The 15,952-nt window shown below is 41.6% G+C and overlaps 1 protein-coding gene across 1 annotated transcript; it reads left to right on the top strand.

The window, feature by feature from the left end:
- The first annotated feature begins 459 nt into the window (after positions 1-459).
- On the top strand, positions 460-14,687 carry TRHR (thyrotropin releasing hormone receptor). The gene is made up of 2 exons (XM_051611435.1): positions 460-1,259; positions 14,280-14,687. Exons 1-2 carry the CDS (start codon positions 465-467, stop codon positions 14,685-14,687), a joined length of 1,203 nt encoding a protein of 400 aa, XP_051467395.1. The 5' UTR covers positions 460-464.
- The last annotated feature ends 1,265 nt before the right edge of the window (positions 14,688-15,952 follow it).

Raw genomic sequence — 15,952 nt, forward strand, 5'->3', positions numbered from 1 at the left:
TGCGTTGTGACTCCTCCTGGAGAGCTGCGATTCTGAAGCCTGCCTGTTCTGGCTCCGTTCGGTCCAGGGCAGCGTTTAGCCAGCTGGCACTGCAGGAGGGCTCTGCTTTCCCTGCCGCTGCCTCCTCCTCCTCCTCCTCTGCAGAGGAAAGCTCCTATCGCCACATGCTGTGTTTTCATGAATGCCTCCAACTAGCTCTGAGAAAACAGCTTTTTCACCTGTGGGCACGAGCCGAAGTCTTAGAGGGATTAACCTGTCTGATAATTGAATTGACAAAGACTGAAAAGTCCAGGTGCTTTTGGGTGAGTGGAGGACAGTACAGGAATGGGACTCTGACTACGTGGAGGATGTGCCCTGGGGCTACAGCTCGCACATGCTTTGCTCTACTCACCCTTTTGCAGGGGACCATGCAGAACATGTGCTGAGACTGAGTGCTGGGCAGAAACAGCAGTGTCCTGGTGAAGATGGAGAATGGCACATGGGATGAGCAGAACAAAACTGGGCTGCCACTATCAAGCCAAGAAGTCATTACAGTCGAATACCAAGTGGTTACCATCCTCTTGGTCCTCCTCATCTGTGGACTGGGCATCGTGGGCAACATCATGGTGGTTTTGGTGGTCCTCAGAACCAAACACATGCGAACTCCCACTAACTGCTACCTGGTGAGTCTGGCTGTGGCAGATCTCATGGTGCTTGTGGCTGCAGGACTACCCAATATCACAGAAAGCCTGTATAGATCCTGGGTGTATGGCTACATAGGGTGTCTCTGCATCACTTATCTCCAATACCTAGGGATCAATGCTTCTTCTTTTTCCATCACTGCCTTCACCATTGAGAGATACATAGCCATCTGCCACCCAATCAAAGCTCAATTCCTATGCACTTTTTCAAGAGCTAAAAAGATCATTATTTTTGTGTGGGCTTTCACCTCCATATACTGTATGCTCTGGTTTTTCTTGCTAGACCTTAATACAGTAGTCTACAAAGATGCTACTGTTGTGTCCTGTGGCTACAAGGTGTCCAGGAGCTATTACTCTCCAATCTACATGATGGACTTTGGTATATTTTATGTTGTACCAGTGGTATTGGCAACTGTCCTCTATGGCCTGATTGCTAGAATACTGTTCCTGAACCCCGTCCCTTTGGACCCAAAAGAAAACTCTAATACGTGGAGGAATGACATGGCTCACCAAAGCAAGCCTGTGAATTCCAAGATGACTAACAGGAGTTTCAATAGCACTATTGCTTCTCGAAGGCAGGTAGGAACAGTGGTTTGAAATGACTTTCTAAAACCTAACACCCTCTTATTAAGAGGTCACTTGTGTGGGAAACACTAGTTCCCCCTAAACTTTTGGAAGGGGGTAAAGTATATTCTCCCTTTTTGCTAAGTAATCAAGCTGAAATTCTGTGATGCATATAAATTTATGTATATATATATTGTTTTGTTTTTTTTCTTGCCTATTTGTTATTAACTACTGCAAGGACTGAAAAAATGAACAGTATTTTTTTTCCTATATAGAAAAGCAATTAGGAAGTGTCAATAAACAATTAATTTTTTTTTTTAATCTACTTTCTTATTACAGCCTGTTAATAATCTTGCCAAATATACAAAGTGACTCTTGAGTTATTTTTGAGATCTGAAGAGAAGGATCTAGTGTGGGAGCTTAGGAGACATGAGGATTTGTCCTGGCTAAGGCACTGTGCAAACACAGTCGGCACTTCTGCTGTCTTTAAGTCTCCTATCAAAAGTCTACTCCTGCAAGCCCGGATATAAAAACACTTTGTAACTGTCAAGTATCTTTGTTATTATCTCTCATTAAATATCATCTTTATGTATTAATGGCTCAAAACTGAGGCATAGGTTTGACCAGTTTCTTTACATAATGTTAAATACGTACCCTGCAAGGTGCAGTTGTACAAGTAGAAGGTAGCAGACTGAGCTATGGCTGCTGGCAAGAAACTCTGCTGCCTCACACCCGCACAGCCCTCAGCAGGGGCACAGTCGGTGCCGCGATAGGGAACGTGGGACGCTCGGCTCTGCCACGGGCTCTCGGAGCCGCCTCCGGCTGCGGGAGGAGGCGAGATGCGGGGAGGGAGCGGTGCGGAGCGCGGGGAGGGAGCGGTGCGGAGCGCGGGGCCGGCTGGCTCCGAGCCCGCAGCAGCTGCTGCCGGGCACCCCAGGGAGGCTTTGCCAAGAGAGACGCTTCTGCCTCCCTGCACTCTGCAGTTCCCTCAGGAAAGCAAAGCTGAGGAGCGTACCTTTTCAAGCAAGCTTAGTGCCTCTCTTGGGAGATGGGTTGAACTTTTTGTTCTTATTACATTAGAAGATTGCTGCTGTTTAAGGAGAGGGACCATTTTCCCTCATTAGAGAGAGGGCACTGACATCAAAAGTTAACTGAGCTGCCTTGCTAGAGCACGGAGCGCTCACAGCCAGTTAGAACCGTGCCCAGAAACGCTCGACTGAAACGTGTGGGCGTTGGTACATCAATGTATGTGTCTCCAATTATAAGTAATAGTCAGATTAGAAGTATTTAATTTTGTTTTTCTTTCTCCATTAATTACTAGAAGAAGATAGTAAGTTTCTCAAATTCTCAATGTCACTTTAGGATACATGCTTGATGTGTGCTTAACATCACTTGAGAAACAGATAAATCTCTTATGGTGGGCATTGCTGAATGTGGATACCATTCTTGTAAAGACAGCAAGACTTTTTCTAAAAGCCTGTGTAAACTGATTATTTACAGTAGCATCAATCTGAGTAAAGCTAGCCTTTGCACATAGCACAACATAAGAAGCAAAGCAAGGATAGTGTGCCATTATTGATAATATTTTTTTAATATAATAGCAGCATGCAAAATATAGTCAGTAGTGTAAAACGGGAAAACACAGGTCCATATTTAAAAAAAATCGAAAATCTCAGTAGTCAGACACACAAATGCAAGTTTCCTGCTGCTCTGGCAAAGAAATGTATAGCTGACCTCATAACGAATTCTGCTGGCACATAAAACTGTCTATTATGCCTTCTTGGAACTCTGCTTGCACCACAGCAATGGCACTGCATGCAATGTCCAGTATTTGACCTGTAGAAAAAGAGACTGAAAATGAGGTGCAGGCTTCCTCCTTCTATGGCATTTCTCATATTTATCCAAGAACATTTCTACAAAACAAAATTTGTGCATGTTCCTGAGGCTGGTTTGGCTCCCACTGGCAGTGAAACACCACCTCAACTGCTTGCTCACTCTACCACAGCAAGACAGGGAGAAAAGGGGAAGAACAGGAGCAAGAAAGCTCATGGGTCAAGACAAGGACAGGAAGATAACTTATCAGTTGTTGTCATGTGCAATGCAGACTTCATTTGGGAAAAATTAGTTTTATTTATTTCAAATTTATTGCCCCTTCTTGAGCCACAAATTGCACTCAGCCTCTTCCATGAAGCAGCCAGCGGGATACAGGATTGTTGTGATCAAGTTGCAGAGGTTTCTCCCTGTCATTCCTTCCTTTTCATTCTTTTCCTGTGTTTCTGCACCCTTCAGGTGGGGTGTGCTTCACGAAGGAGTGCCTTCTCCTCTGACTCTTGTGTTCCATCTACTCTTTCTCACTCTTTTGTTTCTTTCTCCTCGTTCCACTTTTTCAGCCATTTCTTAAGTATGTTTTCACAGTGTGATAGGTAAGTTCAACTGTGTCCTGTGGTCAGTTCATTGAAGCTGGATGGAACTGTTTTTGTCTGGCATGGGGGCAGTCCTGACCCTCCTTCTCAGAGAGGCCACCCCTGCAGCCTCCGCACTGTCAAAATCTAGACATGGACATTCAGTACTGTTTCATTGAGTGGCTATAATTAATTATTATAATTAATTTATTATAAGCTCACATGTATATAATGTACCAGAATGAAACAGCAAGTTGGATAGTTTCATCAACTTTCCTGAAAGTTTAACTCAGGAATTTCATATCCATTTTTGACACTGGTTAATCCAACATGGCAGTATGTGAATTGATTTACTCATTTAGTCTGACTTAGATTGCTTGACTAATCCAGATCTAGTTTGATCCAGACTGCCCAGTCATACCATTGTCTTTCATTTTCTTGGGACTTCCCATTACCTGTTTTGAAAGTCTTTTTTTCTTCAAAAATGGCAATATGACATTTAGTTTTCCATATAAGATTTAGCACAGAATTAGAAGCTGATGGTCTGAAAATGGGAAAAGCAGCTTGGAAACTATCCTGGATTCAACATCTAGGGTGCTTCCTCCTACCTGGCACAGGTGGAAGGAGCAAGGCAAGAGATGAACAACCCTGATATGGCACCTAGAATAGCTTTATGCTCAGAGATCAAACAAGTACACAGTAAAAGAACCATTCCTCACAACTGTGGAGGAGAGCTACCTGAACTGAGGCAAGGTGGGGTGGCAGCTCAGCAGGGAGATAAAGAGGACGAGAGAGGTGTTTACCAATGAAAGAGAATAGATGGACCATATTCAGTTTAATTAAATCAGATCTTTTCAGTCTCTGATGTAAACAGATATAATGTCAGCACTGAAGGGGAAAAAAGTGGTCAGGTGGACAGAGAACTTCTGTTTTCAAAACAAAACAGCAAATTAGATAATTCTATTATTTAGAAAGAAGGCCTGGAATATATATTAGAATGGTGAGTCAAATCTATTTTAACATTTTTCCTGAAAGGTATCTAAGGATGAGCTCAGATTGAGGCTATATTATGTCTCCAGTGAACAGAAATCAGCTCTTCCAGTGAACAGAAATCAGCTCTTCCAGGTAGAAAGTGGTCCTCTGTCTACTCATTCCATTCCTTGCCCTCATCCTCCCACCAACACAATTTAAGTCACTGAACTATGTTAGTTATAAGAAATATTTATTTTGTTCCAATGTTTAGAGAGCAAACAGGAACAAAATCTGTTTACAAAAGGATCAATACCCCCATATCAAGAGCCACCAATGGACAAACCCTTCAAACTACTCTTCAGGACCTCTTGGAGTTTTCATTCAAAGCACTGCAAGACAAAAGTTAACAGGAAAGACAAGCAAAAAAACATATATATAAAAAACTAGTCATTTTTCTTAAAATGTCAAAAGAGTGAAAAGCACAAAATAAGCTTTAATTCATCACAAAGTATCTCCATTTCCAAAACATTTTTGTTTCACTGAAAAACATCTGTTACCACTGATATTGTACAACTACTGAAATTATGAGATATTTGTTTATGCTGCAAACTAAAGTTCTGCTGAGGCAAGAAGCAACTTTACATACCCACAGGTTGTCAAACTCCATTCTTGTACCCACTTCTGCAGAGCTCAATCAATCCCACTTGTGCAATATCAATTCTGTTTTACAGAATTTTGCTGGATAGCAGGGTGTGATAGATGCATTTTAAAGGTTTGCAAAAAGAGAAGTAGTTTTACTTGACACTTAGAGAGTCCCTTGTACATAGGAGATTTCTTATTCACTTTGAATTTTCCATCAGTCTCTTGGTGTCCCAGAAGGAGCAGAAAGCTGTTCATTCTGCCTCTTCCTTGCCAGAAGCTAAACCCAGTTTATCTACTCTTTATGGAAAGCGGTAAGAGTCATTTATTGCCTTTGCAGAGCTTTTGATCAGCCACTGTAAGTCAGTAGACAACATCTGACTTTCTCCTGAGGGAAGAAAAGGGAAAAAAGGAAGATCTGGGTAACTACAGGCTAGTTAGTCTCACCTCTGTGCTTGTCTAGGTGATGGAGCAGATCCTCTTGGAAACTATACTAAGTTACATGGAAAATAAGGTGACTGGTGAAACAAACATGGCTGGATGTCATCTATCTGGACTTCTGCAAGGCCTTTGACATGGTCCCCCACAACATCTCTCTCATTAAATTGGAGAGATATGAGTTTGATGGGCAGACTCTTCAGTGGATAAGGAACTGGCTAGGTGGTCGTGTCCAGAGGGTAGTGGTCAACAGCTCTAAGTCCAGATGGAAAACAGGGACAAGTGGTGTCCCTTAGGGGTCAGTGCTGGGCCCAATGTTGTTTAATATCTTCATTAACAATACTGATGGTGGCCTTGAGAGCACCCTCAGCAGGTTTGCTGATGACACCAAGGTGGGTGGTGCGGTCAATATGCCAGAGGGACGGGATGCCATCCAGAAGGACCTGGACAAGCTAGAGAAGTGGGCCACTAATGTGCAGTTGCAGCCCAGAAGGCCAACTCCGTCCTGGGCCGTATCAAAAGAAATGTGGCCAGCAGATCGAGAGAGGTGATTTTGCCCCTCTCCTCTGCCCTGGTGAGGGGCATCCAGCTCTGCATCCAGCTCTGGTGCCCCCAGCACAGGAAAGATGTGGACCTGTTGGAATGTGTTCAGAGGAGGGCCACAAAAACGATCCGAGGGCTGGAGCACCTCTCTTACAAGGACAGGCTGAGGGAGTTGGGGTTGTTCAGTCTGAAAAAGAGAATGTTCTGGAGGGACCTCATAGTGGCCTTCCAGTACCTGAAGGGGGCAGTTCGAACTAGATGGTCTTTAAGGTCTCTTCCAACTCCAACAATTCTAACATTCTATGATTCTAAGATCTCTGCCAGAAGAAAGCAAGATACTGGTATGCTCCATTTTCAGAAGAATCAGTTTGTGCTCAAGGCCACGTGGCAGTAGGCTGTGAGGAATTAACTAGTGTAACACTTGGTTTTGATGTTGAAACATGGAGGAAAACCTTCAGGCATGTGTTTAGTTTGTGACTTAATGAAAAATCTTAAACACATTTTAGGTCTGATGGAGCTGGTGACGACTGTTGAATTGGCTTTCAGCTGTGCTTCTCAAAGAAATTAACCCTGCTAGACTCAAGTTCATACATAGCTGAACACTACTGTGGGAAAGAATTTGACTGCCAAGAGAGGATCTCAGTGACAACCAGTGACATAGTGGTTTTTGCAACAGAAGATTAGGAGAAAATGACAAGGTGACTAAGAGTAAGGTGAGACCTCTGTGACCACAGAGAAATGATAAGAGTATTTCTGCTGAGTGATTTGCAGAATTTGAACCTGAGAAAACTGAGCAAAATAGTCCTGATGTACTCATTTCCTCAAGTTAAACAGGAGGGAAGATGAGAAAGCAAAATCTTCCAGCACTCTTCAACTGAACTCAGGTCACAGTAGCTGAAACTTCAAAGCTTAGCAGAGGAAAGATCAATATGATTAGAAAATGATATGACGAAGAGTATCTCTTAAGGCAAGACAGTTCAAAGTCCATTTTACTCAATTCAGAGCCAGAGAAAGAACTTCAGTGAAAAGTTAACATTAAGATATATTCAACAACTATATGATCATTTGGAAAGATGATTACAGGTCCTGAGGAAGTGAATTGAAGTTCATTTCTACTCAATTGCCAGAAAATACAGACTATGAGACTGGAGCTGTCCAATTAAACACATAATTAGTACATGTAAGGACTCCTGGACCTCATGAGGGCTTGTAGTGAGAGGACAAGGGGTAATGGATTAAAACTGGAAGTGGGAGATTTAGGTTAGACATTAGGAAGAAATTATTTAGTGTGAGGGTGGGGAGACACTGGAACAGGTTGCCCAGGGAAATTGTGGAAGCCCCATCCCTGGAACTGTTCAAGGGCAGGTTGAATAGGGCCCTGAGAAACCTGACCAAGTGGGAGGTGTCCCTGCCTATGCAGGAGGGTTGGATCTAGATCATCTTTAATGTCCTTTCCAACCCAAACCATTCTGTGATTCTGTGATCATGATAAAATACTGGGAAACTCTAACTGTTGTCATGGAACTAGGGTAAAGACTGCATGTAGTGACAAGAAAGACTGAACATGTCCTAAAGGATTATGAGCAAGGGACTTTATCCCAGACCCCTTGGTACCTCAGACTAAAGAAATTTCCCTCCAATACTTTCTTACAATTTCACAGGAGGCTGGCAGGCACCTCTGGAGATCATGCAGTCCAACCACAGCAGTGGTACCACTTTCAGTGGTGCTGTGATAGGCTGAAGATGTCTAGCTTGTTAGCCTAGTAGGTGGCTGCTCTTTCTTTTTTCTTCATTGCAGTTGCAAAGACAGATGCAGCAGTTACATCTCTTACTTCTCAGGCATGCACGTGATTGCATTAGCCTACCAATTTGTGTCTTTACTATTCCAAAATGACCTGTTATTGGTATTTGTAAGCCATCCATATTATTAAATCTTCCAGAAAACACATTCACTGTCTATATCCCAATCAAAATGAATAGCAATTGAGCAAACATTAACTCCAATTACAGGCATTATCACAGATATATAATAAGGTGTGTGCATAAATTTAACCTGGAAAAAACACAAGTCCCTCTACCAAAGGTTTGACCAGATTGTCCATTACCAAAAATCACAGACAAAGCAAATGCAATATAAGGTTTCAGGGTAGATTTAGGTTAGACATCAGGAAGAAATTCTTCACCATGAGGGTGGTAAGGCACTGGAATAAGTTGCCTAGGGAGGTTGTGAAAGCCCCCTCCCTGGAGGTGTTCAAGGCCAGGTTGGAGGAGGTTTTGTGCAGCCTAGTCTAGTGTGAGGTGTCCCTGCTCATAGCAGGGGGGTTGGAACACTATGATCTTTAAGGTCACTTCCAACCTTAACCATCCTATGATTCTATGATAATCAGCTCATTGCATCTGTCAAGTAACAGGTCATCTTTGACTTACACATGTTACAGCTTCAACTTTAGACATGCTAATTCAAGCTAATAATTCTTCAGTCTTTGCTCACAGTCTTCATTTCCATATCTTTACATCATAAAGTATCATAAGTATCAAAACAAATCTCAATGCTTATTTTCTTTGATTTTCATATACAGCACCAACAAAATTCCACTTACTTCTAACCTGTCTTTGCCTGCAGAAATAAAAGAAATAATGGCTCCTTTTTGAACTTTGGAAGGCTTAGCTGCTTATTTTATAGCTGCTGTTTAGGACAATGAATTCAGAGAAGATGATAAAAGTTGAATGTTGGTCAGTTTCCCCTTTAGTCCATTTTAGGCTTTCTATTTCCAAATCTTTTATTAATAAGAGGGAAAGAAAGATTTCATTTCAACCAAATGTGTTATTCAAAGTATTCAGAGCAGATTTCACAATAAAACAAGGTTCACTAACAAGTAACACATACCAACATGACAAGTTTCTTTACAGCAGAGGGTGCGAGGGAGAAAAGTAATTTCTGCCTTTTTGTTTTTTTCCTGTGGGTGCTCAATTTTGCTAATGATGTGTTTTCTTGGTTTTTTAGGGGTTTTTTGTTTTTCTCTTTAGTAGCACAGATACTAGGATCTATCAGCATTCCTAAAATGTTAATGCCTTTTCTTCTGAAAATTTGAATTTTTTTTCTGCTCAAAAGCAAGAAAATGTCCTGAAGACCCAGGCATTGCAAGAAGAAGAGAATAAGAGAACTTAAAAATGTGGGATAAAAAAGGGACATGCCTGTCACAAAGAAAAGTTTTGAAAATGTGGGGAAAATTAAATCCTTTTTTTTCTAGGAGTACCTGTTCTGTGAGCTACTTTGGCAAGCAGCTTATTCCTTTTAAAGAAAAGCAAGAAGCCAGACAAAGAACATGGGAAGAGAAGGAACCATCCTGGTCCTCTTGGCAGCAACTAAGAGCCCATACACTGTCAGGCTGGTGGTCTCATGGAATCACAACCTGAGCTGTGTGCTTGCTTTTAATTTTCCCATGTGCTTCTCATCTGTCCAGTCCTCCAGATCAGGTCCTGGTTCTGGCTGTGTCGATCTCTCCCACATTTCCATTTTATCCCACCTAGCTCAGCCAACAAATCTGAATTTTTTTCTTGTCCATCCATAATATGAACACTGACTGACATATTTGTAGGTTGATTCCATGCTTTCCCCAAAGCAATTCCTAGTTTCCCCAGGCATCCAGAGGGCTGTGAAACATGTTTGTTTATATTTGAGATGGGATCCAACTCACTTAACATTATGGGTATCTGACAAAGTTAGTTGCTTAGTGCAATCAAATAATCTAAGGTCCCTCCATGGTCAGTTAAAACATACAGGTTACCCGCTAGAGAAGGTGCTCTCTTAAGACCTCTCTTCAGTATGCCATCACCTGGCCCCTAGAGAAACCCCTCTCACAGCAGAGCAAGCACAGATTTCAGCTTGCTATGCAAGATTACTTTTATATGTCTTACACAAAATCCTCAATCATATCACTTGGTTTCACTTGCCATGTTATTATATCAAGATGCTAATCATTTTATTTATTTAATTGTCCTCATTGTACAACTTATTTTGGATTACAAAGTCACAGACTGACTTATACCATCTTTGTGCATCGCAATGAACACCACTAAGTACAAGGAATCTAGATATTACATGCCTTTAAAATACCAGAGTGACACTGTGGCACAGTAACTTACTAAGTATGACTATTTTACCTACCAATGTAAGAAAGTTTAATGTTCAAAGGCGAAGGAAGCAACTATCAAACTATGAGTATCATGGTAATGAAAATGTCTTGTAAAAGCACTTCCTTAGAATGACAAGGTTTTAGAGCAGGAAGGAAAGGAGAATACTACTTCAGAATTAAAATAATGGGAATTTCTTCAGTAAAAACATGTTAAATATTTTTCAGAGCATTCTCAGAAACTAAAAGATAAGGCTTGCAGAGTGGTTGCATGCAGCCAGGAACATATTAAATCTCAAGCATTTTGCTATGATTCAAAGTACAGCTGGAATTTGGACTAAAGTGGCTTTGCTCAAAGCCTTTTAGTCATGTTTTCAATCTCCTTAACTAGAAATAATTTATACCCTGAGTACAGGTTACGCAGTGCACATCCACAAAAAAAAGAGCAATCAGTGTATTCTTGCCTTCACCTGAGTAATGAATGAAGATGCTCTTGCTTTCAGGGAGCTTTGCTGTACTGTTACAGGTAATAAAATACAGGTTCTTAAAAAATGTTTGTCCTCCTAGCACTCAACTGATGTCAAATAATTAGCTCCAACACCAAATGATGTTTAATTATGTTTCATATGAAGTGATTTGAAAAAGTATATGGCAGATTACCTACGCAAAGCAGACCAAACGTTCCTCCAAGTTCTATCTGTGCAGCCCCTCCATCCCAATGGTTCGGATAAGAAAGTAGCTTTGGCCTAACTCAGGTTTAGAAGCTGGGTTCATCCATAAGAGGCAAATTCAGGTGCATAAAAGTCCAGGGCATGCTTTGCATCAGAAGCCCTGGGTGTTGCCTCAGCCCGGTTTGGGGTGACAAGCCCTCTGGCTATGCTGGGGTCAAAATGAGCAGAGCCAGAGCACCTTCTAAGAGCTTCTATCACTTACATATAGTTCATGCTCCAAGGTAGCTGAGCATGAAAAGCCACTGCCTCTGCAGCCATCTTAGGACAATTTACCAATGATCAAATAACTACCTGAACTCAGGGCTTCACAGTGGGTCTCAGTGGCAAAATCACAGCTGGTGAGATGGATCAGATAACTGAATTTCTGCCTGGCAACAGAGAGCTTGTGCCAGGTTTGTGGGTTTTGGCAACTTTGGAAAGACATGCACTACAGCCAGTTTAAAATCATGACTAATCCTCCTCATTGTCCTGCACTGACTGAGCCACCAAGTGCCATCCATGGCCACATGCTTCTGCCTCTTCTCTTGCACAGACTGTAGACTGTGGGCAGCACGTGGGTACGAGTTGGATCACCGACCTGAGCAAACTGAAAATCAGCTCCACAGAGAAGAGCTTAGTTTTCAGTTGGACGAGAAGTCTGACCTGACCCTCCCTTCCTCTTTGGGGGCAGGTGAGAACAGGATTGCTTTTTTAGCACAGTCACAGGTTACGTTGGCTTCACTTTCTGTCAAGACCAGGAAACCATGGAATCTGAGCACAGCAAGACAATGTCTTACCTGGCACAAAGACTGACAGCATGAAGCTCTTGGTATTTTTAAACACATTTAAACCTGAAGACTGAACCCATGTCAGCTTAGGGCACTTTGTGATCTGACCGTGGCATTTTTTATCTGGTGCTAAGAGCCAGTTCTAATATATTGTCTGAGCAGAGCCTCACAGTTGAACATGGCAGCAGTACAAGCTCATGGTGTCAGATAGAAGAAAAAAACACATCAAGCTCCAGGTATACATAAATTCAGTTAATAGTTTGCACACTACATACATGTGTCTTTGAGGCATATAGGATGCAGTCACTTAAAGAGTAACAGCATTTTTTTTCATTGCTGTAAAGTATTAATTCTGTGAGTCTGAAATATCCCCTTCCTGACAGCAAAATCATTTTACTTTTAGTTCAACCCAGGATTTGAACTGACAGCTTTGTCATTATGAGTGATTCTCTGAGCAACTGTTTGTTAAAGACATGCTCAGAAGAAATGTAAATTGCCAACGATCAGCAGGTATGATAACAGTCCCCTGCTGAGCTTCTGGCCAAAAAATTCTTTGATGTCTCTGTAAGCTATTATCCTCCCACCCACTGAATGCCTGAGCTGATGCAACACCTGTTAGTTTGGCTCAGTTAATTGTTAATCCAAGCTTCACAAATAGTTACTTTCTTCCTCTGAATGTGGATTATTTTTCATTATGAATTATTATTCTCAGTTGAATTGATTTGCTCAGTTTGGAGGCACAGGCTGGAGCCGAGCTGGAGGGAGGACAGGCAGCAGGGAAGGAGTCCTGGGTCTTCTTCAGCCAGAGGGGGTCAGCACTGGGTAAAATTGTAGCCTGTGTACATTTAAAAATAAATAGATAGACAGCTAGATAGATAGATAAACGTATATCAATTTGTAGAGTAACTTTGTTCTCCATTATGTTCTTTATAATAATATATATTTTAAAAAACAACAAATTGGGTTATTTGTGTATGTATCTTTCTAGATAGCTAGAAGGAAATACTTAGGCAATGGTATTGCAGGCTTTCTATGTATTGAGCTTTTGATTGTAACACAAGAGAATTATATGCTCTCTTATAACTTCAAATTAAAAACCACACCTAAAACTAGCATGTATTTATGAGTGATTTTAGTGGAGTTATCTGTCTGTCCCCCTGGAAACAAATGCAAATCTTATTCATCTACATCTGTCCTTTCTGCAAGCAATGAAACTATCATCCATGCAGCTAAAACGTGTCCTGTGGTTACAGGAGTTGCTGTTTCATTGAAGTATAACTTCAGGAACCCAGAAAGAAGGAATAAAGCAAGAGTAAAGAGAAGTTCTTGAATCTGTCAATAGGTAGCAACAGTTTTATGTCAAGAAGAAAGGAAAACAGTAAAAAAATGAAACAACCCACAACCAAAAGAAGCAGTTGTAGATCACCAAAATCAGTGCTGATACTTTCCTGTTCACACACACACAGTTAACCAAGTCATCTCCTGACCTGCATGAGGCCATGCCCCTGACACATCTCACCGTGCTTTCTATCTTGTTTATAAATATCTTTGAAACTTTTTTAATGTAGAGACTAGGAAATAACATATGTACTATAATTAAATTAGTTACCAGAAAAAGACTTTTTTACAGTGTTATTTTTTTTTTTCCAAATTTTTTATTATTTCTCGTTCACATCATTTCAGCTGTCCTGGGAATCCCCAAAGGTTGCTTTTTTCTTTATTTGGAACAAATTTATACAATAGATGGAAGTTCTTAAACTAAACAAATTTTATTGATAATCCCTATTTTTCCTGGCTCTGTAAACTTTGATTGGCTTTTCAAAGTAAATATGAAATAATGAAGATCTAATTAAATACTGAGAATCTGAGACATAGGAATAAATAGAAATATATTTTTTTAGTTTGGTGGGTTTTTTAGGTTTTTTTCCTTTACTTTTGGCTTTCAGAAATTCTCTAATTCTTTTATTCTTTTATGTTGGCTGTTAAAGAATATAATCTAAAAAGGCTTCAGGTTCAATTACTCTACAGACTGTACTACTCTAAAGAAGGAGATCTAATGGGGTTTGAAAAAAGGACTTTAGACCCACTTTTTTTCCAGTTGAATCAATACCTCCTTCCAGCCTGAGAAGGTGCAAATTCTCACTCACATTTACAACAATTAGCTTAATGGGATGTCACCTAGAAAGAGTCATTTAAGAAAAACTAGGACGAATTTGGAGCCAGTATTTTTTTTGTTCTTCTTACTGTAGAAAACATTCCTGAAGAAAATAGTGATGAGAAAATTTCCAGCTGAAGAGAAGAGCCTGCCCATAGTTTTGTTCTGGCCCTAGACATGTAGGAATACACATGTTCCTTTCAAGACGAGTACTAACCTTCTGTCCCTCTTCTGCCTACCTCTGTGTTCCCCCAGGTGACCAAGATGTTGGCTGTGGTTGTGGTCCTATTTGCATTTCTATGGATGCCCTACCGCACGCTGGTCGTGGTCAATTCCTTCCTCTCCAGCCCTTTCCAAGAAAACTGGTTCCTGCTATTTTGCAGAATCTGTATTTATTTAAATAGTGCCATCAATCCTGTCATTTACAACCTCATGTCCCAGAAATTTAGAGCAGCCTTCAGGAAACTCTGTAACTGCCAGCAGGAACGGGACAAGAAACCAACTAACTACAGCGTGGCCCTAAATTACAATGTCATCAAAGAGTCTGACCATTTCAGCACTGAACTAGAAGATATTACCGTCACCAACACCTATCTGTCCTCTGCAAAGCTGTCCCTTGGTGATACGTGTTTGTCATCTGAGGTAACAGTTAATAAATTTTAATGTTTGGTGTATAGTCCTCATGAATCAGAGAACGTTCACATGCATGGAGCTGTGATGGGATAGCTTTCATCTTGGGCAATGCAGCAAAGGACCAGGGAAGGCTGCACCATCAAAAAGGGACAAGGTCACTGCATGGCGGGGTGGGAGAACTGCCTGGCTTTGGAAAGTGATGCTCTCAAAGTGCCTTGTGCCCAGCATGACATGATCAGGAGGATGTGGGGCATGGGAAACAATGTGAAGAAACACATGGGTTAGGCCTTACTTCTTGAGGAGTAGAGGACAAGGATGGAGCATCAGAGAATGGTGCTCAAACATGGTGATCATATATGTGTCTGACAGGAGGGTAGGCATTGGTGTCTGAGCTCAGTGATTTCTCCTGGTCCATGTTCTGGCTGCCACAGGGAGGGCAATGGGGCATTTTCTTGTAGCTCACCCCCAGGCTCCAGCTTGGAGTCAGCCAGCCCAGTGCCACCACATGGCTGGAGCAAAGAGAAGACATGGATCTCCCTCACACCAACACTCTCATCATGAGAATGCTGAAAGCCACCTCCATTTCCATGCTACCTGCATCATTCCCATGTGTAGCACAACATTCTAACCCTACCTGATGATGCATGTTACTGTTTTCACAATGCTTTTTAAAATACCACCTAAATGCTGTTCATAAGCCTGTATACCTTAGATCTTACAATATAGAGGATCCAAAGAGAGACTTAGTTTTTTATTTCCTTTTGCAGATGATAGGAAAATGAAAAATATTTTTCTCAGTTTGCTGCTTCTCTCCTGATTTTCAAGCGTGAAGTCCACTTTGTTCTGAGTATGCAGTGATATAAAAACTTTGGATGATCTGTTCCCACCAACCTATATGAAATGTAAAGGCATTTCTGCTCACAGAATTGCAAAAGTTACCATTTATCTCTCCACACCTGTCTGCTTCCTACAAGATAAAGCAGCCTCTTGGGAAGTCAGAAGAATATATCACTGAGTCTAACTGAACGAGGCACGTAACACTATGTAAGTTCAAGCAGGTGAGTTGGCTTCAGTGGAATACCCAAATCCTTCATCTCTTGTATTGGCCAAAGAGTGGTCTGCACACCCTGAGAGAGCAGAGCTGCCCAGGATATCTCCATGCAGTCATAGCGGGGCAGCGGATGATGCTTCCAGTGAAGGTGGGAGGTGGGGAGAGGAGATGCCCTCCTGGGTGGCTGCTGCGTGTCCTAAGAGCTCTCCCACCATGCTGGGTGGTGCCAGCAGGGCCACCCGCA

Source organism: Apus apus, chromosome 2, assembly GCF_020740795.1.
Source record: "Apus apus isolate bApuApu2 chromosome 2, bApuApu2.pri.cur, whole genome shotgun sequence".
NCBI classification, from domain to species: Eukaryota; Metazoa; Chordata; class Aves; order Apodiformes; family Apodidae; genus Apus; species Apus apus.